The sequence below is a fragment of the Microcaecilia unicolor genome, chromosome 2 (genome assembly GCF_901765095.1).
Source record: "Microcaecilia unicolor chromosome 2, aMicUni1.1, whole genome shotgun sequence".
Taxonomy (NCBI): domain Eukaryota; kingdom Metazoa; phylum Chordata; class Amphibia; order Gymnophiona; family Siphonopidae; genus Microcaecilia; species Microcaecilia unicolor.
The window spans coordinates 406,916,170-406,942,577 of record NC_044032.1 but is presented as its reverse complement, the minus strand read 5'-3'; the positions used below and the strand labels follow the sequence as shown (position 1 = coordinate 406,942,577).

Below are 26,408 nucleotides of genomic sequence, written 5' to 3'. Positions count from 1 at the left end.
ATGGGTATTGTACTATAGATTCAATTACTCCTAGAACTTTAAACCAGAAATTAGCGTGGGACATTCCATGAAAGAATGAAGGAAAGTGCCTGGTTTGGCCCCACATTTCACACAGGTGTCATCCTCCCATAAGCCCATAATCCTACCTTTGTGCCTAGTGATGTGAACTCTGTGCAAAATTTTATACTGAATATCCTGTAATGCTGCGTTGGGAGTCACTTTATATAAGTCCTCAAACCAGGGGCGTAGCTACGGGTGGGCCTGGGTGGGCACAGGCCCGCCCAATCTTGGCTCAGGCTCACCCAGTCTTTTGTGACCCTGCCCAGCCCGGAAGTTTACCTTAGAAGAGGCAGGACTGCTGGGCTGAACTTGCTAGAAGCGCACCCTCGGCTTCTGGAAAGAATTGTTGCTGCCGTTCCCGCCCTTCCGTTGAACTTTTTGTCCGTTTTCAGTTTCCCTCTCGCATCCGCTCCTCCCTCCCTCAACCTCATCCCCCCCCCCCCCCCCCCCCCCGCAGTCCTCCGGAGTCCGGACCGAACCGTCGTACCTGCAGGCAGTGGGGAGAGGATGCCGGCGTCCGGGCGTCGGGGTCCTTCTGCTGCCTGCCACATCCCGCCTACTCTAATCCAACTTGCAGGACGCGGCAGCAGTCAATGGACACTGTCCGTGACCGTCGGGAGACTCAGGAGTCGGGACCAAGCGATCTAATCCACGGTAAGCAAGGAAGCCAAGTTAATCTCTGTTTTCACTCCCCCACATAGCTCTCATCTCCTCTAGTACACTCAAACCAAAGGAAGCAAACTTATGAGCTGCTGCATCCACGTTGTCGTTCTTTACTGTTTGTCCATCTGTAATGTAACAAGTCTAAAGCTGTTTCAATTGGATATGTAGTGCCTTAAAATGTGGAGGTCAAAAGTTTTTGGTTTTTTTTTACTTATTGGACAGCTTTTTAATTTATTTGAAAGCTTCCCATATAGGTATAAATATCTTGAAATAACAATTGAATATCACTAAAACATCTTTAAAATTATTATAGCTGGTAGAAACTGCAATTTTAAACTCTGTATTTTGTGCTCATTTTTGTACACTAAAAATAAAATAAATACACTGTATACAATACAGATGGCCAAATTTCAGTGAGGATATCCTGTTTTCTGATGGGTTCATCTTAACTGTTGTTGTAATCTACCTTGGGAAGCCTGGTGTTATAAAGATGATGGAATATATATCAGGGATTTTTTTGAGGGGGTACTTGGGGGTACTGAGTACCTGCTAAAATTGACCCATGGTCCCCAAGTTTTAATGAAAGAGCTGAGGCTCTACACACCAATTCTGCCTTGTCATAGGTTCTGTGACTGGTTGCAGGGGGTCTGGCTATTGTGAGTGGGTCCCTCAGTGGCCTTACATTTGAGTACCGGCACCTATTTTGCTAGAAAAAATGAAGGGTTAGATGGTGGGGAAGGGAAGGATAGAGCTGATGCTGCGCTATGGGGATGGATTTGGGGGGGTAGGGAAGGGCAGAGAAGGGCTGATGCCATGCTACAGGACAATTTTTAATTTTTGGTCCTCTTTTCTGTAATTGAGGTTAGTATGTGTTCTGCATGTGACTGAGGTGAGAGATTCTGCTGGCATGTAGTTTGTGTGGTATGAATCTGACATCTGAATTTTCCAATGGAATGTATTGCTGCTATGTATATTCACCTCTGCCTTTATAAAAGTACTGTTGTTGGTAAACGTGTTCAGAATTGGTGTTAAGGAGCTTCTTTGCAGCCTTTAGTGTTACTTCACAAAGTACCTGGCAGTGAAGGGATTTTGTATTGCAATTATTGAGGTGCTACCAGAATTTGAATACATTTCTCCTTTGAATTATATTGCAGGATCATGCCATGTGTGTTGAGATGTTTGCCACTGTAGTAGACTTTTGCATGGTCAATTTTAAGATATGGGATAATGTAATCATATTTAAAAATATCAAATTTTCCATTAAATATGTATGTGGTTATGTTGATTTAGGGCAGCTGTTGGACAGACTACTTAGAAATCCATTATCAAGGGCATTCTAAGGCATTATTTTGTAGTATCACAAGAAACACTACTATACACACAGTGCCCACCCATATTAGCTCTGGGCCCACCCAAAATCTCAGGTCTGGCTACGCCACTGCCTCAAATGCAGCTTCCAACTGGGATTCCGATATGTCTTCCACCAAATCCATACCCCACTCCCCTGCAAGCTTCCTCAAACAGGGGGCCTTCCTAGTATCCCTGATCATTTAGTACCATTGGGAAAGTTTATTTAATTTAGAGGGTAGATGTAGAAAAACCTGGTCTAGCTGTGAGAAAGTTACCTGCGCCTTCTGTCGCCGCTCAGTGAATGGAGCATAATCCCTGACTTGAAGGTAGGCAAAAAATTGGGAATTGGGGATGGTCCACGCACATCTGACTTGATCAAAAGAGGGAAAACATGTGCCCCCCAATAGTCTTAGATGGCCCAGGAATCTGCAACTTCCCCTCACCCACTGTTGAAAAATTACAGAATTCCTACCTGCAGGGAAGTCAGGATTGCCCATTAGAGTGAGGAAGGGAGTCGCTCCCACTTCTCCTCCATGGCTCCTCCACCATATCCAGTACTTGCGCAAAGCCCCCAAGAACGGATTTCCCCGCAGTCCACCCAAGACCCGAGAACGCCAGGGCTCTAATACCACAAACACCAACTACTCCAAAAATTAGCTGGGGCAAAAAAATTGGCCCCCCGAGTAAAGCTCATGAATCCAACGGAGAAGTGCCGCAACATTGTATACCCTTAGGTCAGGCAGCCGGACCCCCCTCCCCCCTATCATGTGTTAACTTAAGAAACAAAATTCTAGATCTCTTGGCATGCCATATGAAAGAGCTGACAATGCTACGAAACTCACAATCTTCCTGCTTATGTACCCAGAGCGGAAGCATCTGCAAAGGGTAAAGCAGTTTGGGCAAAACAACCATCTTAACCAGAACGACTCGACCTAAAAAAATTCACAGGGAGGTCCCTCCATCGGGAACAGAGCCCCCTTATGGCATCTAATTTGTCAATTACATTTTTCGTATACACCCATGTATGGTTGGCACTGAGGTAGACTCCTAGGTAGGTACTTTATACCCACATCTGCCCATATCAGAGGGAAATTCGGAATCGCGGTACAGATGCACGGGCAAGATAGTGGCAATGCCTCCGATTTCCCAAAATTTATGCTGAGGCCAGAGAACGCCCCGAAATCTCGGATAATGTTCATTACCCGTGGTAGGCTGACTGATGCGTTATCGAGCATCAAAAGCATGTCATCAGCAAACAAGTTTATACGAAACTACTTCCCTCCGATTCAGACCCTTGTCAAAACAGAGTCCTGTCGAATCCTGGCGGCCAGGGACTCCAGAGTGAGAACAAATAAAAGGGGGGCTAGTGGGCACCCCTGCCTTGCTCCCCCTTGCAGTGATAGTTTTTCAGTAAGAGTATCATTAATAATAATCTGAGCTGTGGGGTTGCTATAAAGTGCCCGTATCAAATCTAAGAATGCGCCCTGAATGCCAAAGTGCTGCAGCACCCAGAATAGGTATTCCCAGACCACTTCGTCGAAGGCCTTCTCTGCATCCAGGCTAGCCAAGATTGCATCCCCCCTCTGCCCGATCCCCTCGAGTAGGGCACGACTGACTTAAGATATTAGCCAAAGCAAGTCTTCCCAGGAAAAAGCCTACCTGGTCTGGGTGGACTAACCGGGGGAGAAATCTATTCAGTCTGGACGCCAGTACCGCTGCCAGGATTTTAACAACTTGATTAAGCAACGAGATTGGTCGATAGGAACCCACTAATTCTCCATCCTTCCCCGGTTTGGTTAGAACGGTGATGAAAACATGGTTTAAAGAGGAACACATGTTCTGTGATTCTCAAAGGTCGTCACACATAGACACAAATGAAGGGATCAGCAGATCTTGTAAAATCTTATAGAACTCGGTACCCAGACCATCCGGCCCCGGAGCCTTAGCCCGTTTCAACTGTTTGACAACTATTTGCACCTCCTGCCCCTGTAATGGCGCATTTAATGACGCCAACTGATCCGCCGTCAAAGATGGCAGACTTATTTGAGCAAAAAACTCGCATCGTGCAGCAGAAAAGGTCCCCTTACTATAAAGAGAAGAATAAAAGTGTACAAATTCACGCTGAATGGCTTCCGTATGATTGTGAGATGCCCCAGATGAGTTTCTAATTCTACCAATGTAGCTCTTTGCTGACCTCTGTTTCACCAAGGAAGCAAGCAACTTTCCAGTTTTGTTACCCCATTGATGCAACCAGAGTTTATACAATTTAACACTATAAAGAGCCCGGGCATCTAGCAATGCCTGCATCTGCTTTTTCATCTCAAAATAATCCTGCCATGTTTTCTCAGAGGGAGATAAAATAAAAAATTTTCTTGTGTCCTGTAATAGAGTTGCCAGTTCGCGGAGCTTAAGTTCCCTACGTTTGCACATGGAAGCAGTGTAGGCTATGATCTTACCTCAGAGCACCGCCTTGGCTGCCTCCCAGTATATTCGAGGCCCCACACATTGAACATCATTCTCAGTCACATAATCCAACCAACCCTGCCTCAAATACCTACAAAACTTGCGATCCTGGTACAAAGCAGGGTTCATACGCCAGCGGGCAACACCCGACCCCTCACCCCACCACAAATCAACCCACACTGGGGTGTGATCGGAGACATCAGGCACCCCCAGTTCAGCCCGGTACACACTACGTACCAAAGATGTCCACCTTGATGCATAGGGAAACCAGATCATCCAAAATGGTGGAGAGATTCCGTCCTGCCAGACCCTGCCAAGAAAGACAGCCACCTGGGCTCCCCGAGTCCATTGCAGCTCTGAAACCAGGATCTGGAATTGAATGGCATACTGACCCACAGTAGAGTCCCTTGTCATAGGTGCAGGAGATATAAAGCTACCAAGGACAGACGCCTCGGCTCGTTATATACCTGCTGGAAGCAAGCGAGGACATAAGTAGGTCATTCTGCTCCCACAGGGGAGATACCCAAGCCAGTGCTTGCCCAGAAAGGAAAGAGAGATGATCAAGGTAATCTTGACCCTATCAGACAGAAAGCTCATCAAGCACTGGTTAATACATCCTCGGCATGCCTTGGGGTTCCCATCAAAGCATGGCGGTACCGAGGCTGAGGCACCAGGTAGCCAGAGGCAGTACTGTTGTAGTGGGCCCCAGAGGCGGGTTCGGAACTGAAGGTCCTGCGATTTGCATCGCAGCAAGCTGAGTGCAGACCCCTGCAGAGTTTCCGTAAGCTATCAAAGTTGAGTCCATTGTAGTTGGACCTCCTGAGCGAGGTCTTGGAAGTGTCCCAAGCGGGTACAGATCCAGAAAGTTGCTGGAGTTGAACAGCCAATTGCTAGAGCAGCTGCAAAGCGGGTGACTTGCCCAAGCTCATGGCCTTTACAATCTGTCACAGCTCAGGGTAGGTTGAGTCCTTGGGCGGCAGTCATACTTACACTGCCTACCCAATCTGAAGGCTAGGTGGGCACCGGCTGGCAGAAGGCAAATCATACCCTAACAAAGACCAGACCAGAGAGTGGCTCCTAAAATAACCCTTGAGGCTGCCCCAACAAGTCAGGGTGGAAGGTGGCTCTCAAGAGAGCTCTTATGGGCTGGCCCGAAAGAGTTGAGGCCAGGGAGTAAATGGAGGGTCCAAGAAAACAGCAAGGCAGACGATCTGCAAACTCTAAGATGGAAATCAACGAAGCAGATCGGTAGGGGATAAACCAAATAATATAATGAGCCCGACACAGGCCGTGTTTCGCCCAGTAGGGCTGCATCAAGGGCTACACATTGATCCTTAGTTGTCAATATCTGTAGACATATGTACTAATGGAAATGAATGTACAGGAACCTGAGATCATTAATCTTCTCAAATATAAGGTAAAAAAAACAGCACAAGCTGAATGATCGTGAGGGTGTATGATGGTCTTCACGTTATCACCCTTTAAGATCATTCAGTTTATGCTGTTTTTTATCTTATATTTGAGAAGATTAATGATCTCAGGTTCCTGTACATTCATTTCTATTAGTACATATGTCTACAGATATTGACAACTAAGGATCAATGTGTAGCCTGACGCTGCCCTGTTGAGCGAAACACGGCCTGTGTCAGGCTCATTATATTACAGGGAGTAAATGAAACTGGACTGAAGACACAGGCTGGACCAAGGCTGGAATTCACAGTAGACCAGGCTAGGTGACCCACTGAAAAAAGGTACTGGTAGAGAGTCAGGAACTACCTTACATACCAGTAGACAGGAAGTGATGACATCAGCCAGCGCCCTCTTGCAGAGCTACAAATGAAGTGCAAGGTTTCCAGGAAGTAAACCAGATTCTTCTGCAATGGAATGCTGCTGGAGACCACAGAAAACAGGTGAGGGGCGTGACTCTCATGGTCCAGCATTTCTCCCTCTTTCTCCTCCCCCCCCCCATTATTTGGCATCTCTCCCTCAATCCATTCTGCCCCTGGATCCAACATCTCCCTCTCTCTTCTCCGCCCCCATGTCCATTTCTCCCTCCCTCTCTTCCATCCCATGTACAACATCTCTGTGTCTCTCTTCCCTCTCTCCCATTGTCCATCATCTCTCTCTCTCCTCCCCCTCCCACTTGTGCCCCAGGTCCAACATCTCTCCCTCCCTCCTCTTCACTGCAATGCCCAATATTTTTCTCTCTCCACCCCCCCTCCCGTGCAGCATCTCTCCCTCCCTCCACTGCTATGTCCAACATATCTCCCTCCCTCCCACCCAACCTCCTATAGCTAATTCTCCTTCTCTCTCCCTTCTCCCAAATAGCCTATCTCCCTCCTCACTCCCCCCCTCCATGTCCAACAATTCTCCCTCTTTCTTCCCTTCCTCCCTTTGTGGTCCAGCCTTTTCTCTAGCAGATCCCCAACCTGGATCCCCCCCCCCCCCCCAATCTACTTTAACACGCATCTCTCTTCAAAGGGTTGTTGGAATCGCTGCTGATGCCAACAACCCTTTGAAGAGAGACGTGTGTTAAAGTAGATTGGGGGGGGATCCAGGTTGGGGCTCTGCTAGAGAAAAGGCTGGACCACAAAGGAATTCCTACTCGCTGCCTGCATCTGACCCTGATGCCTTCCTTCTGCTGAGTACAGCCCTAGTAGAAATAGAAAGTTGTATTAGAGGGGGACAGGATACAGTAGACAGAAAGCTTCTGGGCAACCTACCGAAATTAATGTTCTGTCCCCCCCTATTTACATGGAGATAGGGAATTGGGTTATGCCCTTGAACTATAAATCCCTGTAATCCTGTAGTTCCCTGCGATAGGCTGTTTCAGAGCACATGTCCTGTTTCCTGTGTCTTATGGGATTCTTTCTATTGGCTTGTCTTGTTCTCTGTGCAGGCTGGGCAAGTTGCCCCCCCTTTCTCTCCCCATTGGGTCTGTAAGAGTTACTCTGCAGCATACCTCCTTGTGAACTGAAACGGCCTATACTATATTTTGCTGTACGACCGCCCTTCAAGCTCACTGAGAATCTACAAGATTTTACTTTATCAGCGTAAAAGTATAAACAGCATTACTCTTACCCTGCTGAATTACTCCCAGCTTCTCTCTTGCATGAAGAGACAGCTGGTGGAGAACAGTCTTGAAAACTTGGATTTTCAAAACACCTTTGGTGACTTTTAATTGCATCCTCTTCTGAGGTTCTATTATGAATATTGATGAGTGGGATTGAATTTCAGTTGTCTTATCTGTCTATTGTATTATTTTATTTTATTTTTTTCCCAAATATGTTTATTATTTTAACATTGCATATTGCATACAATTGACATTTTCCATGCCTGCGATTACATATAGCGTCAAATATGAACATATACCCCCCCCTCCCTACCCACCCTCCTCCCCTCCCACCAAAGGTAACTCAAACTTTATATCCTGATCCTTTGTTACCATGGCCTCTATGCCTTATTATACTTGCAGGCCCCTCCATTCCATATACTTGCTCCATGTTTTATAAAAACGGATCACCCTTCCTCTTCTCATAGCTGTTAGTTTATCCATCACACAACAAAAATCTACTTTCACAAATACCTGTTCCACTGTGGGAGCTACTACTTGTTTCCATTTTCTTGCAATTAACGTACGGGCTGCTGTAACTATATATGTCAATAAACAATTCTGTGGATATGGTATCCCTGTCTCATGTATATTAAGCATGCATAAACCTGGGGACAGCTGAACAGAAATTCCCAGTTTACTTTGGATATACGACATCAGGGTCACCCAGAAGGTCTTAATGATCGGACATTCCCACCATATATGCCAGAATGTGCCCTCTGCCCCGCAGCCCCTCCAACATGTCGACGCCCCTGTTTTAAATATGCGTGCCAATCTGTGTGGCGTAAGATACCATTGATATAGCATCTTATATCCATTTTCCACCAGGGGCGTCGATATCGAAAAAGATAATAAATTTTTGTATATTTTAGTCCATTTCTCAGGTGTATAAGTGGTCGACAGTAGGGCCTCCCATTTTGCATTATATGAGGTCAAAGGGAGAGAATGGTGTATTAATGCTTTATAAATTCTAGATACTCCTCCCTTCCCTGACCCGGATCCCATTGCCCGCTCCAGTTCCGTGACAGCTAGTAGCAGCTCATTTTTAGCTTTCCGATGTATAAAGTCTCGGATTTGTATATAATGAAATCTGTCTCTGTCAGTCAGACCATATTCCTCTTTCAGGCTTTCAAATGTGTGGCACTGTCCCTCGTCCCATATCTGTCCCAATAATCTCAGAGAGGTTGAGGCCCAATGCCCATATACTCCTTCCTCCCTCCCTGCAGGGAAGTCCAGCGCAAAAATTATGGGGGTATTCAGATGGTACTTGCGGCCAGGGAACCATGTTAATCTGCATTTAATCCATTCCCCTAGGGCCACTCCCATCGGTCCCTGCAGTCCTTCTATAAGGCCTCTCAACAATGGTATTGGGAGCCATGGGGCAGCCCACAGGGGAACGCCTCTCAGGCCCCATTGTGCTGCGTGTGACCAGGGTTTGAGTATCCCCTTCTGCCCCATAGACAACATTTGCAACAATGTAGCTCTATAATATAACCAGAAATTGGGCACCCCCATTCCACCATCCTTTCTAGATTGATACAGCACATTTCGGTTAACCCGTGGGGGCCTTCTCCTCCATATAAAGGCAAAAACCTTACGATCTAATGCCCTAAAGAATGATTTTGGGATGTGGATGGGGATAGCCATAAACAGATATAGTAATCTGGGGAGTAGGGTCATCTTTACTGCTGCTATCCTCCCCATCCAGGACATACCTAATCCCCCCCAGCGCTCCAAGTCCTGAAACATCTCTTGAGCTTTGGGTACAAAATTTTCTTTAAAGAGGTCGGAGGTATTTGATGTCAAATTCACCCCCAGATATCGTATAGCTTTAGATGTCCATCTGAACGGGAAAAGGTGTTGAATTTCAGCTTGTAGGCCTGGGGGAAATTGTAAAGGCATAAGTTCTGATTTTTGTATGTTAATCTTTAGGCCCGCTATTTCCCCATATGAGTTAAGAATATCCAATACCACTGGGTATTATTTTTTTTAATTATTTGTTATTGTTAACTGCTTTAAAACTTATGTGTAAGATGGTATAGCAAATTATTAAATCAAAACCAAAATCAACAGACTCCCAGTTTTCAAGGCAAAACCTCTTGTCCAGCACATCTGAACTTGTTATTTTTTCTTGTTTGATTACTGCATTAAAGATGATTTTGGTTCAAGAGCTCTGCAAGCCAATCACACCCAGTGAGAGGGCAGAACAATTAATGTTAACGTAACATCATAACAGACACATTCATATTGAATGAAATAGGCTTACCATGGCTGTAAGCTATGAAGCCCTGCTACATAGTTTTGTTCATAAAGCTTTCCTTCTGAAGAAAGGAACAGTATACGAGATGCTCCACAGGCCAAGGAACACACCCGTACATTTCCCAAAAGAACTTCCCCTGCAGGAAAGAAATAGAAGCACTGATTTACTCAGCAATAGCTGTGACTGCATACAAAATTCCCAGTACTCCCAAAAATGATGATTCAAGCTCAGGGTCATAGTTTAATGATACTTGGCGCATTTAATAAGCTGTGACACCAAGGATCCATCTACTGTTTGCACTCCATAAACTGAATTCTCAAACACATTGATACTCAGTAGTCAATTCCATTTGGGCAACTTCCCAACTTAGAAAACACACAGCAGGATTCCTAAAAGATCTGAATTTAAATCTTAGGGGAAATTAGAATTATTATGGCTGCTTTTTTGGATTTTTTTTTCTGTGGTCCCTGCTTGCTTGCCAAAGAGCACTTGGAGATATGTGAGAAAAAAATGTGCTGAAAAAGTGAATCTGGGGACTTATTTTATGGTGGAACTTATTTACCATATTTTTGAAGAAATTTCACACAAAGCAGTGTACAACAAGGTCACTTGGAAGCCTTCTGTCTTGATGGCAAAATTTATGTGCGCTATCCATTCTGAAAAATCTTGCCCAGTTAGTTTATTGAAGCTTTATTTTCTAGATATGAGAATATCTACATGATATATATGTTTCTATTGATACATTTGGGGTATTTTCAACTACACTGTATAGGAAAAAAAGTGATAGAAATACATTACTTCATTATGCAAGCTTTCACCCGAAAAGCTTACTTCATTATTCAAGCTTTCACCCGAAAAGCTTACGACAAAATATCTCCATGGGTAAATTTCTCAGAATTAAACGGTTGTGTTCCACTAAAGAACAATATAAAATACATGCTCATAATTTGAATCACAGATTCACTGATTGCGGTTATCCTCCAAGAGTTGTCACACAAGCGAATAAACGGGCATCTTTTACCAACAGAGACTGGTTATTATTAGATCATTCTCACACTCAGGACCACTCTCTGGTATGTGTATTACCATATTCGACACAAATTCATCAAGTATGTAGGATCCTTCAGAAGTTCTGGCATGTTTTACAAATTCATCCAGAGTTTGATGATTACCCAAAGTTTGCCTATACTTTGCAGTCGTAATATTGGAGAATTATTGGCAAGCCATAAACAAGAGAACATACAACAACCAGGACACCTTAGATGTGGTCGTTGCAAATTTTGTAAACATGCTACACAAACAGATCACATCAAGATACCAGAGTCTAATAGAACGCTTTCTTTAAGACAACACTCTGATTGCACAAGCGCCAATGTAGTTTACTGCATTATGTGCCCGTGTAACCTGTACTACATTGGTCAAACTACGAATCTGTGAACATTTCAGTAATTCGAGACATCGAAGAGAGGAAGCTCCATTAACTTCCCATTGGATAGAGCACAATCACACTGAACAAAATCTCAAATTCATTGTTTTACTACAGGTAGAATTGCCTAATGAGGGAAATATATCGGAGGTCTTGATCACTAAGGAACAACGATTTATATACATGTGGAACACTGTATACCCCAATGGTCTAAACCGTGAAGTTGAATGGCTATAAATGAATGGAACTTTAATTCTTACTATGAACAGAGGGGTAAAGTTGTAATGACGTTATCACGTAAAAAGCGTGATACGTTAAGGCAGGCCAAATTAACAGGGCTATTTAAACCTCCTGTTCATATATAAATTTGATAATGGTGAGCATAGTTTGGAGTTCCCACAGGGTAAGTGGCCAGATTAATGTTTTATACTTGTCTTTATTGCTACATGTATTCCATGTTATACTATAAGTTTATACTTTAGATTGGATATAAGTTTCAGTTTTTGTTATGTGATTTCTAGTTATTCCTCCTGATGAAGACTCATTGAAACTAAGCTGGAATCAGTAGTGAAATAATTGTGTATCAGTTTGAGTCGAGGACTAACAGGATGGGACGTGTAGTTTTGTATTTACCTTGACACAACATATTTTTTGTTGTTTTTCACGCTTTATGGATATCGTTTTCTTGGGGGGAGCACCTTCTGGACTGGGTGTGGATCCATCCCCGCGACATTGGCGCTCATTACATCATTGATAAAGTTTGCAGACAAGTACTCACACATAGTGATTTTTCAGCTCTCAGAAGTGAATGTTACCTTATCAGCGGATATATAATTTGACTATTCACATCAAAGTATTGTTTCAATATTTGTTTAGCATTCTGTTCCAGCTTATACAGTATGAGATATGCATATTTAACATAAGCATCTTAATTTAGTATTAATATCTTTTGATGTAAACCTTTGAAGTATATTCTCCTGCTATTTATAGCACCTACATAGTTATCTAATCAAGGTTTTTTGCTGCTGGATGCTTTACAGGGTCAATGAGTTTGATCCCGTACAATTGAGAACGCCAAGAGTGCGATGATGATTCTCTACTAAGCCAGTCACGTTTATTATGACTGACATGTGAACTGAGCACTTTTCACAGTATAATTATATTTACAATTTAGTATTTGAGTATACTTTTATTCATATTTTGGGAAAAAAACTTTTGTAAAAAGATTCCTATACCTGATGCATATATATAACTAGATATGAGAAAAACAGAAATGCCAAATACTCCATGTCCCCCCAATAAAATCAGCACACATGACAATTTCTGAGCTAGCGCTACTGACAGTTATAGAAAAGCTTTGAAAATATATAACCCAGCCATTAAAATTCCTTAAACAGACTACAAGTAATAAATCCAAGCTCAAATGTCACTCTTATGGTACATTATCACAACCTGATAGCATTTCCTGACTACTGGGGGGGGGGGGGGGGTATTCCTCAAGTTTTCCCCTTCACTGGGAGTCTCTACTGGGTTATTACCAATAACCTTGGTGAATAGTCCTGGTTGCTGGTGCTACTGGCCAGTTCCAAGAACTATTTCCCAGGTCCTTGATGCACACCTCCAGATGCCTCAAACACGACAAGGATGGAAAGAATTTCTTGTTAATTTTCAGCTCCTTGTCACTTCTCCTCGGAGGGGAGAGAGAAAAATAGCTCCCTCTGGCCTCAGTGCTCAAAACTCTGGCACTGTTCTGAATAGCACCGGAACAGCACAGAAAAACAATGCCCTGATGCTCAACGCTAATGAGTTGCAAATATAGGCGTGCTCATAGCATTGAGCATTAGGGAGTTCAGCGGGAGGATTGTGATTGGCACATGTGCAGAAAAGTTCCACAGTAAGCTCGGCTCCTGTGCGCATGCATCTGGTAAAACCTGAATGTATTGGTGTCTGTTTTCTGCAGCCTAAATATAAGCGTATTTTAAATTTTATTTTAGCTTGGACACTTATACTTATACGCAGGAAACAAGATGCCAATGTGTGTTTTCAAATTTTTTTTTAGCATGGATGCTTTAAATTTAGATGCAGGATACAGACGCCAATGTGTGCTTTCGCTTGCACCTGCTGTTTCTCACGACCAGCACTTAAGGGCTTGCATGGGCTTCCTTCTGCTTCCAAAAGCAATCAAAACCGACAGATTTTGCAGAAAGATTCATGAGAGAAGAATGAGAATCATAAGAAATCCTCTCTTCCAACAGCCTAACGCCTGCTTCAATCTGGCGTTAATTTTTGCAGCAGCAAGGCAGTTTTGTTTCAGGTGTTCTTTTCTGAGCATTGGGGAGGAATACAAAATGACCTCATTAACATGAGCTTGACTACATTAGCATGCCACTTGTGTTGTATGTCTGCATGCTTGGTTTGTTACCGCATTCCAGGCCTCTGAACATTCTGCGCAGGTAAATGCAGGTGCTAGTACGGCGCTAAATGGCTCTAGCGCCCGCATTTACTTTAAAGCATCAGGGCCTGTCTCCTTCATACTTCTCTATGAAGATGTCTTCTTCTAGCTCTTAACTACCCTTTTTTGATATGCTTAGTGCTCTACCATCTGCTGCCTGAATATGGTTATAACTCCTCGCATCATAATACCATACTAACTCTCAAAAGGCAGGCAAAAAACAGTGGGCCTTTAATTTCCTACTAAATAAACAAGTATTGGATTCCAGTTTGACCTCAAACAGGAGAGAATTCTGTAAAGCTGGTACAAATTAAACAAACATATAATTTCTACACATCTCAATTAAAGCTAAATTGTCCCCTCTTCTACTTAAAAAGGAAGAGAGAAATCTAGGAGTTTATTTAGATTCATCTCTGAGCCTTCAGTCATATAGAATAGTTTGAAAGCTAAAGCATTTTTGATAGAAGGAAGTTGGACAATTCTCTACAACCTGATATGTGCAATATTGGACTACTGCAACCTCTTGTATGTTGGGTTGTCCAAGAAGGATACAAGACATTTGCACTTGGTTCAAAATAGAGCAACACAGTTTGTTGTGGGTAAAGAGATCATATATCCCCCCCCCAAAAAAAAATTTTTGGAGAATCTGCAGTTTGCCCATTATTGTAAGAGCCCAATTTAAATTTGACAGCTTGATTTTTAAATTTTAATATAAGCTAGGCCCCAAATATTTGAGATCTTAGGAGGAAACCTTCCTGAAAGTTAGAACATAAGAATAGTCATACTCGGTCAGACCAATGGTCCATCTAGCCCAGTATCCTGTTCCTAACAGTGACCATGCCAGGTCACAAAAGTACCTGGCAGAAACCCAAATAGTGGCAATATTCCATGCTACCAATCCCAGGGCAAGCAGTAACTTCCACATGTCTGTCTTAATAGTAGACTATGGACTTTTCCTCTGGGAACTTGTCCAAACCTTTTTTTAAATTCAGATAAAATAACTGATATTACCACATCCTCCAGCAAAGAGTTCCACAGCTTAACTATTCGTTGAGTGAAAAAATATTTCCCCCTATTTGTTTTAAAAGTATTTCCATATAACTTCCTTGAGTGTCCCCTAATCTTTGTATTTTTAGAAATAAAAAAAAAACACAAAACGATTCATTTCTACTCATTCTACACCACTCAGGATTTTGTAGACCTCAATCATATTTCCCCTCATCCATCTCTTTTCCAAGCTAAAGAGCCCTAATCTCTTTAGCTTTTCCTCACATGAGAGGAGTTCCATCCCCTTTATCATTTTGGTTGCTCTTCTTTGAACCTTTTCTAATTCTGCTATATATATTTTTTTTTAGATACGGCGACCAGAAACTAATGCAATAGTTAAGGTGAGGTCACAACGTGGAGCGATACAGAGGCGTTATAGTATTTTTGGTCTTATTAAATATATGAAGATGTGGAACCAGGTATCTAGCACACCAAGTACAACAGTTCTAGAATCAGCTTCTTTGGAAAGTTAGACTGACCTTTAAGTTCTTGAGTTTTCAGAAACTGTTAAGACAAGGCTGTCCTTGGTCAAATCAGTCCGAGTCTCTCTCATTTGTTGTTCAGGTCCTCCTCACAATAATACTGGTCCTCCAGGACACAGCTTACCGTATTTTTCGGACTATAAGACGCACTTTTTCCCCCAAAATTTGGGAGGAAAATGGGGGGTGCGTCTTATAGTCCGAAGGTAGATTTGGCTGGCTGGCTGGCAGGCCGCCCGCCCTCCAAGTTCGGGATCACTGTCAGGGTTACCTCCTCCCCCCCCCCAGCCCTGTCACCACTTCTCCCTACTCACGCGATCTTCCCTAGTGGTCTAGTGACGTCGGGGCAGGAAAGAGCCCCCTCTTTCCTGCCCAGCGTGCTGCTCTCCATCCTCCTGTATGCAGCCTGACGGTCGCCGCGAGATTCAAAACGGCCGCAGAGACTTCAGGCAGCAATGCATACAGGAGGATGGAGAGCAGTGCGCTGGGCAGGAAAGAGGGGGCTCTTTCCTGCCCCGACGTCACTAGACCACCAGGGAAGATCGCATGAGTAAGGGGAGAAGTGGTGACAGGGCCGGGGGGGGGGGGGGGGGAGGTAACCCTGATGGCGATCCCGAACTCAGAGGGAGGAATTCGGACAAGACGCACCGGAGCGTACAAATGTAACAAAAAAACAATGCTGAAACCACTTTAGGCAGGAGGAGGGCATTGTACGTACTGTTACTCTGGACTTTGAGAATTGTAGAAAAGGGTCCCGACATGACAGCGCCTGAAGCTAAGACACACGTCTAGCCAATGTCATGGCCACCAAAAAGACTGTCTTGAGAGTCACAACCTTCCCCAAAGCTCACTTAAGCGGCTCGAAAGGCGAACGCTGGAGAGCCTTCAACACCAGCCCCAGGTTCCAGGCCGGGAAAGGCGACCGCACTGGAGGGTGGAGCTGCAGCACTCCTCTGAGAAATCGGGCAATGTCCGGATGAGCAGCAAGGGACAAGCCAGAGACTTTCCCTCGATAGCATGCCAATGCTGCCACTTGAACCTGCAGGGAATTGTACGCCAGGCCTTTTTGTAAGCCATCCTGCAAAAAGTCCAGCACCAGCGAGACAGTAGCCCGCGTGGAAGTGATCGCCTTTGAAACACACCACACCTCAAACGAGCATAAGCTGCGGAGGTGGACCGCTTGCAGGCCTGCAAGAGAGTGGAAATGACCTTGTTAGAATAGCCCTTGTCTCTCAATTGCGCCCTCTCAAGAGCCAGGCCGTAAGACCAAATCGGCAGGGATCCTCCATAGACACCGGACCCTGAACCAACAGGTTCGGCACCAGGGGCAAATACAATGGAGCCTCCACCATCATCCGACGAAGATCCGCATACCACGGACGCCTTAGCCAGTCCGGAGCGAAAAGAATCACCAATCCCCGGTGGAGTCGAATCCGAAGGAGGACTCGCCCTATCAAGGGCCAAGGCAGGAACACATACAGGAGGCCCGAGAGCCAGGGTTGAGCCACAGCATTCAACCCCGCCGAGTGAGGATCTCTCCTTCTGCTGAAAAAGCGAGAGACTTTGGCGTTTGCACTTGACGCCATTAGATACATTCTGGGTGTCCCCCATTTGGCACAACTCTGAAGAAAAACTTCTTCTGCCAGTTCCCATTCCGCCGGGTCGATTTGATGCCTGCTGAGAAAATCGGCTTGCACGTTGCTCTGACCTGCATGTGAGCTGCAGACAGAAGCTGCAGGTGGAGCTCGGCCCAGTGGCAAATCTGAGCAGCCTCCGCAGCCAGGGCCCTGCACGGAGTGCTGCCCAGACGATTTACGTAGGCCACCGCTGTCGTGTCGTCTGAAAAGACCCGGACAGCAAGTCCCTTCAGAGTCTTTTGGAAGGCCATAAGAGCCTGGAATATCGCTCTCAGTTCCAAGCAATTGATGGACCACCCCGCTTCCACGGTTGTCCACTGACCCTGAGCATAGCTTCCCTGGCAATGCGCTCCCCAGTCCAACAGGCTGGCATCTGTTATCACCAGGCACCAAGAAGGAAGCGCAAGCGGCATTCCTTGGCGCAGCATCCTGTCAGAGAGCCACCACTCCATACTGAGCCGGGACGCAGGGAGCCACGTTAGTCTGCGTTGATATTCCTGGGAAATCGGAATTGTTGAAGCATGGCAATCTGCAGAGGCCTCATATGCGCTCTCGCCCAAGGAACTACCTCCAAGGTGGCCGTCATTGACCCCAGTAGCTGGACAAAGTCCCACGCTCGCGGGCGAGGCATCCGCAGGAGCAGACAGACCTGATTCTGAAGCTTGCACCGCCTTTGGGCGGGGAGAAAGACAAACCGCGAGGCTGTGTCGAACCAGACCCCCCAAATACACGAGAGACTGAGAGGGGGTCAGGTGACTTTTGGGTATATTGACCACCCAGCCTAGCGCCTGCAGGACTGTAACCACTCTGGCTGTGGCAAGATGACTTTCGGCTGCTGAATCCGCTCTGATGAGCCAGTCGTCGAGATGGAAGGGTGAACTCTGATTCCCTCTCACTAGCCCCACCTCCCAACCACCAGCGCTGCCACCCAATCTCTGCTAAGCTTCTGAGGATCCATTCCTTCTGAACAGGGTTTCTTTATGTTTATCCCATGCATTTTTGAATTCCGTTACCGTTTTCATCTCCAACACCTCCCGCGGAAGGGCATTCCAAGTATCCACCACTCTCTCCGTGAAAAAAATACTTCCTGACATTTTTCTTGAGCTTGCCCCCCCTTCAACCTCATTTCATGTCCTCTAGTTCTACCACCTTCTCATCTCCAGAAAAGGTTTGATCAGACTCTAATATCATATTATTCACACTTCACCTAAAGACAAAGTAGAAAGATAGGTCTCACAGTAACACAGTAGGTGACAGTAGACAAAGGCCTGCACGGCCCATCCAGTCCGCCCAACAAGACAAACTCACTGCACGTATACATATAAAGTAGCACATACAACGAGTCCATCCCGCTGGCCAGACTGGATGGACCGCACAGGTCCACATCTGCCGTCATCCACTGTGTTATGGCTTAGGTTTACACAAGCAGTTAGTAAGTCTAAACAAATAAATACAAATGTTCCGATTTAAGAAAACCTACTCTAATCTAGAGAGGGTTTTGTAATACTCTTCTCTTCTCTTCTTTATCTTTGCATTAACCAGTTTGAAATATAGTTGTTCCCATGTGCTCATTATCCACAGATTGACCAGCTTTGCTAAAAGGTGCTACCACATACTATCACACATTAATTTGCATTATTTACTGCAGGTAAATTTTATGCAGTGGACCCTATTTACTAAAACATGGCAATGGTCTCAGGCCACTTTATTAAATCTACTTCCAGAAATGTTCAGCTGAAAAGTTATGCTTATTTTTTTTGTTACATTTGTACCCCATGCTTTCCCACTCATGGCAGGCTCAATGCGGCTTACATGGGGCAATGGAGGATTAAGTGACTTGCCCAGAGTCACTTAAAAATAGCCTAAAAATAGCCTCCTAATTTGTGCCTTATTTTAGGAACAGAAATTTAGAAGCTCTGCATTTTCTGAATATCAAACCCATTAATTTTTTCCCCCAAATCCCTGCCATAGAAGGCTGCTGTAGTATTAAAGCCTGTCTGGGCCAGACAGAGAAAACACTAGAGTGGAAGAGTAGCCTAATGGTTAGCACAGTGGGCTGAGAACAAGGGGAACTTTGTTCGATTTCCACTGTGACTCCTTGTGACCCTGTGCAAGTCACTTACCCCCCCTGTATACTAAGCTGCGTGGCAATGATGACACAGCCCATTCAAAGTGAATGGGCTGTGTCGGCATTAGTGTGTGGCTTAGTAAACAGGGGGGTTAACCCTCTATTGGCCCAGATACAAAATTCAGAGTGTGAGCCCACTAGGGTCAGAGGAAATACAGCACCTGTATGTAATATGTAAACCACTTTGGTTGTACTACAGAAAAGCAGTATATCAAAAATCAAACAAAAAAACAAACACTGGAAGAGTGCCTGGCTATGAAGCTGTCCCGAGGAATGATCAATTACTGTACAATAGAAATGAAGGAAGCATGGGAAAATCCAAAGAATTCCTAGTTGTGAGAAAGCAGACACCCTGATCTCTGTTCTTCACAAGGGCTGCACTGATCTTCCAATCAGAGCAACATTATACATTCGGATACGTAAAAAATGACTTTATAAAAATAAAGATTTTTAAAAAATATGCATAACTTAACACGCACATCTAGCAAAACATGCCACAGAAATTTCTAACTGCTTGTTGCAGAATCTATCCCCATGCTGTTGTAAGAAACTGGGGCTGTACCACTGATCAGCTGGGGTGCATGGCATCGAACCAGGAATAAAATTGGGCCTAATGGTTATCTGATGTCATATTTGTTTCTATAACAGAATAAAAGAGATCAGCCTTCTAGGAAAGAATCAACAGAAAACAACTTAATTCTGGCCATGTCAAAAAGAGGAGGACAAAAAAGATCTGTTCTAGTCCACCTAGGGCTTTTACATTAATATAGATTTTTCATGATACATGACAACAAAACTAATGCATAAGAAAAAATTCCTGAAGAAACGCAAAAACAGTCCACAAGCAGAGAAATCAACAGGTGAAATAGAGAAGAGTTCAAGAACAAACCAAAGAAATCCATCAACATAACCATTAAAAGCAGTAGCAAATATAGAGGCTCATTTTCAAAGCGCTTAGACATACAAAGTACCACAGTAACCTATGGTACTTTGTGTATGTTAGTGCTTTGAAAACAGCCCTACAATCAAATCAAAGTTGTTCTTATACAGAGAATTTGAAACGACCGTTAGAGGCTTACTACTGAAACATACAATCAGATGGACTGACTCAACAATCTTATTTCTTTGGCACCCCAGAAAACATTTACAATGGAATTTATGATGGAATGTAATCCCCGTCTCACACATCTGATGGCACAGGTTCATGCATTTCTTTGTAATACTTTGAGTGGTTTTGCATAACTCTGGATGGGTCCTATTTACATGATTCAGAAATAATACATTCTACTTTAAAAAACAAAAAGAATGTACAACCAATTCTCCATCTAGATCCAAAGCAAACCATATCACAGAAGTGCAGTTTTTTTTTATTTCACCATTTCTTGAAACATCTCTAAATTAGAGAAAGCCAAGACATCTAATAGGTTTCTCTTGTATTTTAAATCCAGGTGTGTAAGGTATTCGTGTCAAGTGGGCTAGATAGTTGGCGGGTGGCTGAATTTTCAGGCAGAACTTTAAATGGGTATCTTATCCATGTAAAGTTAGGCCAGCTATGTCCCTCATGTTCAGGTATGTCAAACTCATGATTAATGATGAACAACTACAGAAGTCGTGCATTTATCGATGGGCTGCACTAAAAACTTTGTCCTCCCTGTTCTCCCCATTTCAATTACAGAGCAGCCAATGGGCCACACTAAAACACTCGTCCTCTCTAGTCTCCCCATTACAATTACTTAGGAGCCATATTTCAATTAACCAGATGTTAGATACTAGGCTGTGGCCCGCAGAGAACGTCCCAGTCGGCTCAATGTATGACACGCCTGCTCTTATTTATAGGAGTTATGTCTACACTCTGTCTTGAAAAAACGGGACCCCTAACATTTTTCCACAAAACAACCTAATGCAGCAGAAACTTCTGCATGAAATTCAAGACATTTCTTTGTTCTTTATTTTTTGTAGAGACAAAGGAGTAGCGAGATCAACAGAACACAACCAAGGAGACGAGAGATGGAAAAAATATTCTTTAATAGTGAATAAGACTCAACACGGCTCAGTGTTTCAGCGAAAAATGTCTGCCTCAGGAGTCTGTATATGGTGGTCATTTGTAGGTACAACTGAAGAGCAAGTATACCAAATCAAGCCTTTAAAAAGACTGATGATTTGTAAATATACAAGTCACATTGTGAAAGCACAAGCAAAAATTCACAACGGCATTGAGTCCAAAAGAAGGCAGGCATTTTTTGCCGAAACACAGAGCCGTGTCAAGTCTTATTCACTATTAAAGAATATTTTTTCCATCTCTCGTCTCCTTGGTTGTGTTTGGAAGTGTCTTGTTGATCTCGCTATTCCTTTGTCTCTATGTCCCCCTCCGTAGCAGATCCAGTTTCTCAACTTTTGTGGTTGTCTTATTCTTTATTTTTCGATCACATAAACTGTCCAAAATTAAACATTTTTATTTGTCAAAAGTGCACAGAAATAACACAGTGCCTCAAAGTGTATCTTGAAAACACATATATACACGCTGATCTCAATCATCGCACCTTCCAGAGTTGTACATAGAAGCTCATAAATCTTGCAATACAGCACAGTTCAATAATGTTAGAGCACAAAAGTACTCCCAACATGTAGCAGGCTCTATGATCTAGGCAAGAGCAAAGGGTATCCAAGTGTAAATCAGATGGTATCCAAATGTAATCAAATTTGCCCCAGCCAGGATCCAGGTTTCACTAAAAAAACTTTGGCTTCTTCACAGTGTTTAATAAATCAAACTAAAAAACAAAACAAAATGTATAATCATAAAATCAAAAACATAATAATCAATTCAATAAAGCAATAACAGAGCTACCAGGCTAAAGAACTGCACCCAACTCCAACCAGATCAACTGACAAAAACACGCCCAGCCTCAATCTGGTATAAGACAATTCAGATGACATCTGAAATCTGATGGACCAATCAGCACAAGTCAGACAAGGTCAAAACAGATTGGCCCATTCCACCTCCCTAATTCTGCCCACCTAAAATTAATCTTTTTTAGCTGAAGCATTTCACCCACGAGGCAAAGACACCACCTCCAGAATAGTAAATCACAAGTCAGAAAGATTACGATGTGCTGATCTCCAATGAGTAACTAAAGGTGCTTCCAAAACTTGTCTGTGCAAACTACTAAGATGCTCTTTTATGTGTACTTTTACAGGGAGCTTAGTATGCCCTATATAATATAGCTGACAAGGACAAACTATTAAATATACAACTTAAAAAGTTGTACAAGTCGAATTATGTCGCAAGGAAATATCCAACTTGGTGCATGATACAAACCAATCCACGCTCTTCAGCAAGTTGCTTAGGTTGCAGTAGCCAATCCCATTGTGCATACAAAGCCCGCTTATGTGTCTTTCTGACAATGCCTGAGGGGTACTCTCGCTCCAAAAACTGCTGACACAATGGCTGAGCTTGTAACTTAAATTCTGAAGTAGTGGTACATAAATGTTTTAACCGTAAAAACTGTCCAACAGGGATATTATCCCTCAATTGCTTAGGATGTGAACTGTTATATCGTAAATACAGTAGTTATTACAGTCTGTGGGCTTGCGATATAGGGAGGTAAACAAAGACCCAGAGTGGAGGAGTGGCCTAGTGGTTAGGGTGGTGGACTTTGGTCCTGGGGAACTGAGGAACTGAGTTCGATTCCCACTTCAGGCACAGGCAGCTCCTTGTGACTCTGGGCAAGTCACTTAACCCTCCATTGCCCCATGTAAGCCGCATTGAGCCTGCCATGAGTGGGAAAGTGCGGGGTACAAATGAAACAAACAAACAAAAAAAAGATATCAATATCCAAAAAATTAATTTTGGAACCACTCTGATCCATAGACAACTTAATTTTAGGGACACACTCATTAAGCCAATCAAAACATTCTTGCAATCAAGACTGACTACCCTTCCAAATACAAAAAATATCATCAATATTTATTATTTATTTATTTTACAGCATTTATACCCCACAATTTCCCACCGCTGGCAGGCTCAATGTGGCTTACAACAGTTAAATAACAAATAGGCGAGTACATTAAATATAGCATTTCCAAACACAAACGTATTGATAATATATAAAAAGGTATACAAATTTGCACTCAAAAAGATCCATATAAAGACAGGCAATAGAGGGGGCAACCGTGGCCCCCATTGCCATCCCTTACTTTAAAGAAAAAAATCCTCTTTAAAGTTGGAAAAACTTCTTTCCCAGAATCTGCTGAGCTAATTTAACCAAAAATTGAATCTTGCCTGAAGATAGAGATAATTCTTCCAAATGTGAATGAACAACCTCAATCACCTCCTGTTGAGGAATATTCGTATAGAGGGAAGTCACATCCATAGTAACCAAAATAATCAGGTAAGAACCATCCAAAGCTAAATTTTGCCAAATCAGAGGAACCCCAGATGTAATATGATATAGTTGTTTTCTTTAGCCCAGTAGATCTGCTGGGGACAGGATGCTGGGCTCGATGGACCCTTGGGCTTTTCCCAGTGTGGCATTACTTACGTAGTTATGCTATTGCTTTATTTATTATGTTTTTGATTTTGTGTTTATAAATTTAGTTTTTTTTTGTTTGGATTATTAGACCCCCCCCTGAAGAAACCAACGTTTTGGTGAAACCTGGATCCTGGTTGGGGCAAATTTTATTACATTTGGATACCATCTGATTTACACTTGGGCATCCTTTGTTCTTGCCAAGTTCATACAGCCTGCTACATGTTGGGAGCATATTTGCCAAACTAAGTACTTTTGTGCTCTAATATTATTGAACTGTGCTGTATTGCAAGATTTATGAGGCTTCTATGTACAACTCTGGAAGGTGTGATGATTGCGATAAGGGTGATTGTGTTTTCAATATACACTTTGGGGTACTGTTATTTCTGAGCACTTTTGACAAATACAAATGTTTAATTTTGGACAGTTTATGTGATCAAAAAATAAAGAAGAAGACAACCACAAAAGTGGAGAAACTGGATCCGTTACGGAGGAGGCCATAGAGACAAAGGAGTAGCGAGATCAAAAGGACACTTCCAAACACAACCAAGGAGACCAGAGATGGAAACATGTTGGATGACTTATATGATTGTGTTATACATTGTCTGTTCAAATATATTTATTGAAGATTTGTATCTCCAGTTTGTATTGAGTATTCTTTATTTTTCAACAGTGGAGTTCCAGGGCATGGAGTTTGCAGAAGCACTTAATTAATGAAATCCCAGAATTCATTGAAGCAACAGTTCAATGGTCTCAGAGATTTGTGAACGTGTCAAGGTTTAAGGAAAACACTTTGAACACTGTTATAAATTATCTAAGAAAAAAATTATACTAATGTATTTTCAAAGGTCATACCACCTGTTTAAACAATTGCCCAATAATTTTTTTTTTAATTATGTAGATACCTGAAATAGTGCAGAAGGGCTGGATAGAGAAAGGGAAAGGGAAACCTCGGCCAGCACGGGAAACGAAACTTCTCGTCTGGGATGTAGGGGGTGGAGTCTAACAACACCACCTGCAAGAAAAGTGAAGAGGCGCAGCGGCGCCAGCAAGTGCAACATATAAGCAGGAGACGCGCTTGTCAGAGAAGGGCGAGCCACCGCTATACCAACTTCTCCAGGCTGATCTGACTACATTTAACAGCGATCACAGGAATCTTTTTCTTTAAATTACATCAAATTACTAGGGCAGGCTCCGGATTTCAGGCGTTAACATTATACAATACATGCCTGTGAACAAGGCGAGTAACTAGCTATAAATGAATAAAACCATAGGTGCCAACATTTCAAAATGATTGGGGGTGCCAAACACAATACAAATAAGCGCTCCCTGGACATAATGAAAGAGAGCTTGCTTGCTCAATATCGGGGGTGCTCAGCAACCACTGGATCCACGGATCTGACTTCCTATGAATGAAACATACTTACTGGGTTGGCTAGTGCAACTCCGGGCTCCGTGTCTTCTCCTCGTCTCCAAAATGACAACTTTGCCATTGCTCAGCAGTAGCGCCAGGTTCCCCCGGGGGCAAAGCACCTGCCGGATCTGCCCCAGATAGAGCTCGTGAGAGACGCGGCAGATGTGGTCTGGAAATTGCCACCACGGTGCCGGCACAGAAGATTTAGTGGACTCCGACGGCTCTTTCTGCCGCCGGCGTCTCTGGCAATTTTTGCCCATCTTTATTCTCGTCCTCACTCGCTTACACTCTCTAACCCCTCAACACCACCCACCCCAACTGAAGAAAACTCAGATGCAACAATACGCGAGGAAATGGAAGAGTCGCTTTCAAACACTGGGCTGTTAGCATCAAGAGAGAACGGAATAAATAAACCTGCTATCAAACAAGAGAAGAAACGTTTTGCCAAAATAACTGTTCCAGAGTTCTCTCTGAGATGCAAGCAGTGTCATCACCCCGCCCGCGGCGCGGACAGGGGCTGCAGCTACGACTGGAGGGGGGGGGGGGATGATCATAATCGTCCCTGATTGGCTTCGAATCTCCGAAGGGCGCAGGGATTGGCTAATGGAAGACGACGGAGAGGGAAAGAATTGGAAAGTGAAACTGTACGCTTTCCGCGTGGACTTGGAGTGGAGTGGAAAGGAAACCGACACCAAGGAGATTTAATAGACAGGAGTGGAACTGGGCCTATCTAGTCCACTGAAAGCAAGGAAGCCAATTTGGTTATTCTCTGTTTCCACTTCCCCGCGCAGCCGTCATTGCCATATACTCAAAACAAAGTAAGCAAACCTATGAGCAACTGCGTCCACGACAAGTTGTCGTTCTTTATTGTTGGGACATCTGTAACAAGTCTCAAGCTGTTTCAGTTGGACAGGAAGTGCCTTAAAAGGTGGAGGAGAAAAGAAATACCAATTGAATATCACTAGAACAGCTTCAAAAATTATTGTAGCTAGTGGAAACAGCAATTATAAACTACTACTACTACTACTATTTAGCATTTCTATAGCGCTACAAGGCATACGCAGCGCTGCACAAACATAGAAGAAAGACAGTCCCTGCTCAAAGAGCTTACAATCTAATAGACAAAAAATAAATAAAGTAAGCAAATCAAATCAATTAATGTGGACGGGAAGGAAGAGAGGAGGGTAGGTGGAGGCGAGTGGTTACGAGTCAAAAGCAATGTTAAAGAGGTGGGCTTTCAGTCTAGATTTAAAGGTGGCCAAGGATGGGGCAAGACGTAGGGGCATTTGTTCTCATTTTTCTTCACTGTTCTATACAATACAAATGGCCAGATTTAAGTGAGGATATCCTGATTAGAGAATGACACGGGAGCAGGTAATCGGGGTAAACTG

The 26,408-nt window shown here is 43.6% G+C and overlaps 1 protein-coding gene across 1 annotated transcript in view; it reads right to left on the bottom strand.

Annotated features, from left to right (window-relative positions):
- The window catches only part of LOC115462111 (E3 ISG15--protein ligase HERC5-like), a 178,594-nt gene extending 153,317 nt beyond the window's left edge, over positions 1–25,277 (bottom strand). The window contains exons 1-2 of the mRNA XM_030192148.1: positions 25,031–25,277; positions 9,915–10,044 (exon numbers count right to left, since the gene is read on the bottom strand). Of these exons, the coding sequence (XP_030048008.1) occupies positions 9,915–10,044; positions 25,031–25,277 (377 nt within the window). The remainder of the gene's footprint in view (positions 1–9,914; positions 10,045–25,030) is intronic.
- Between the last annotated feature and the right edge of the window lie 1,131 nt (positions 25,278–26,408).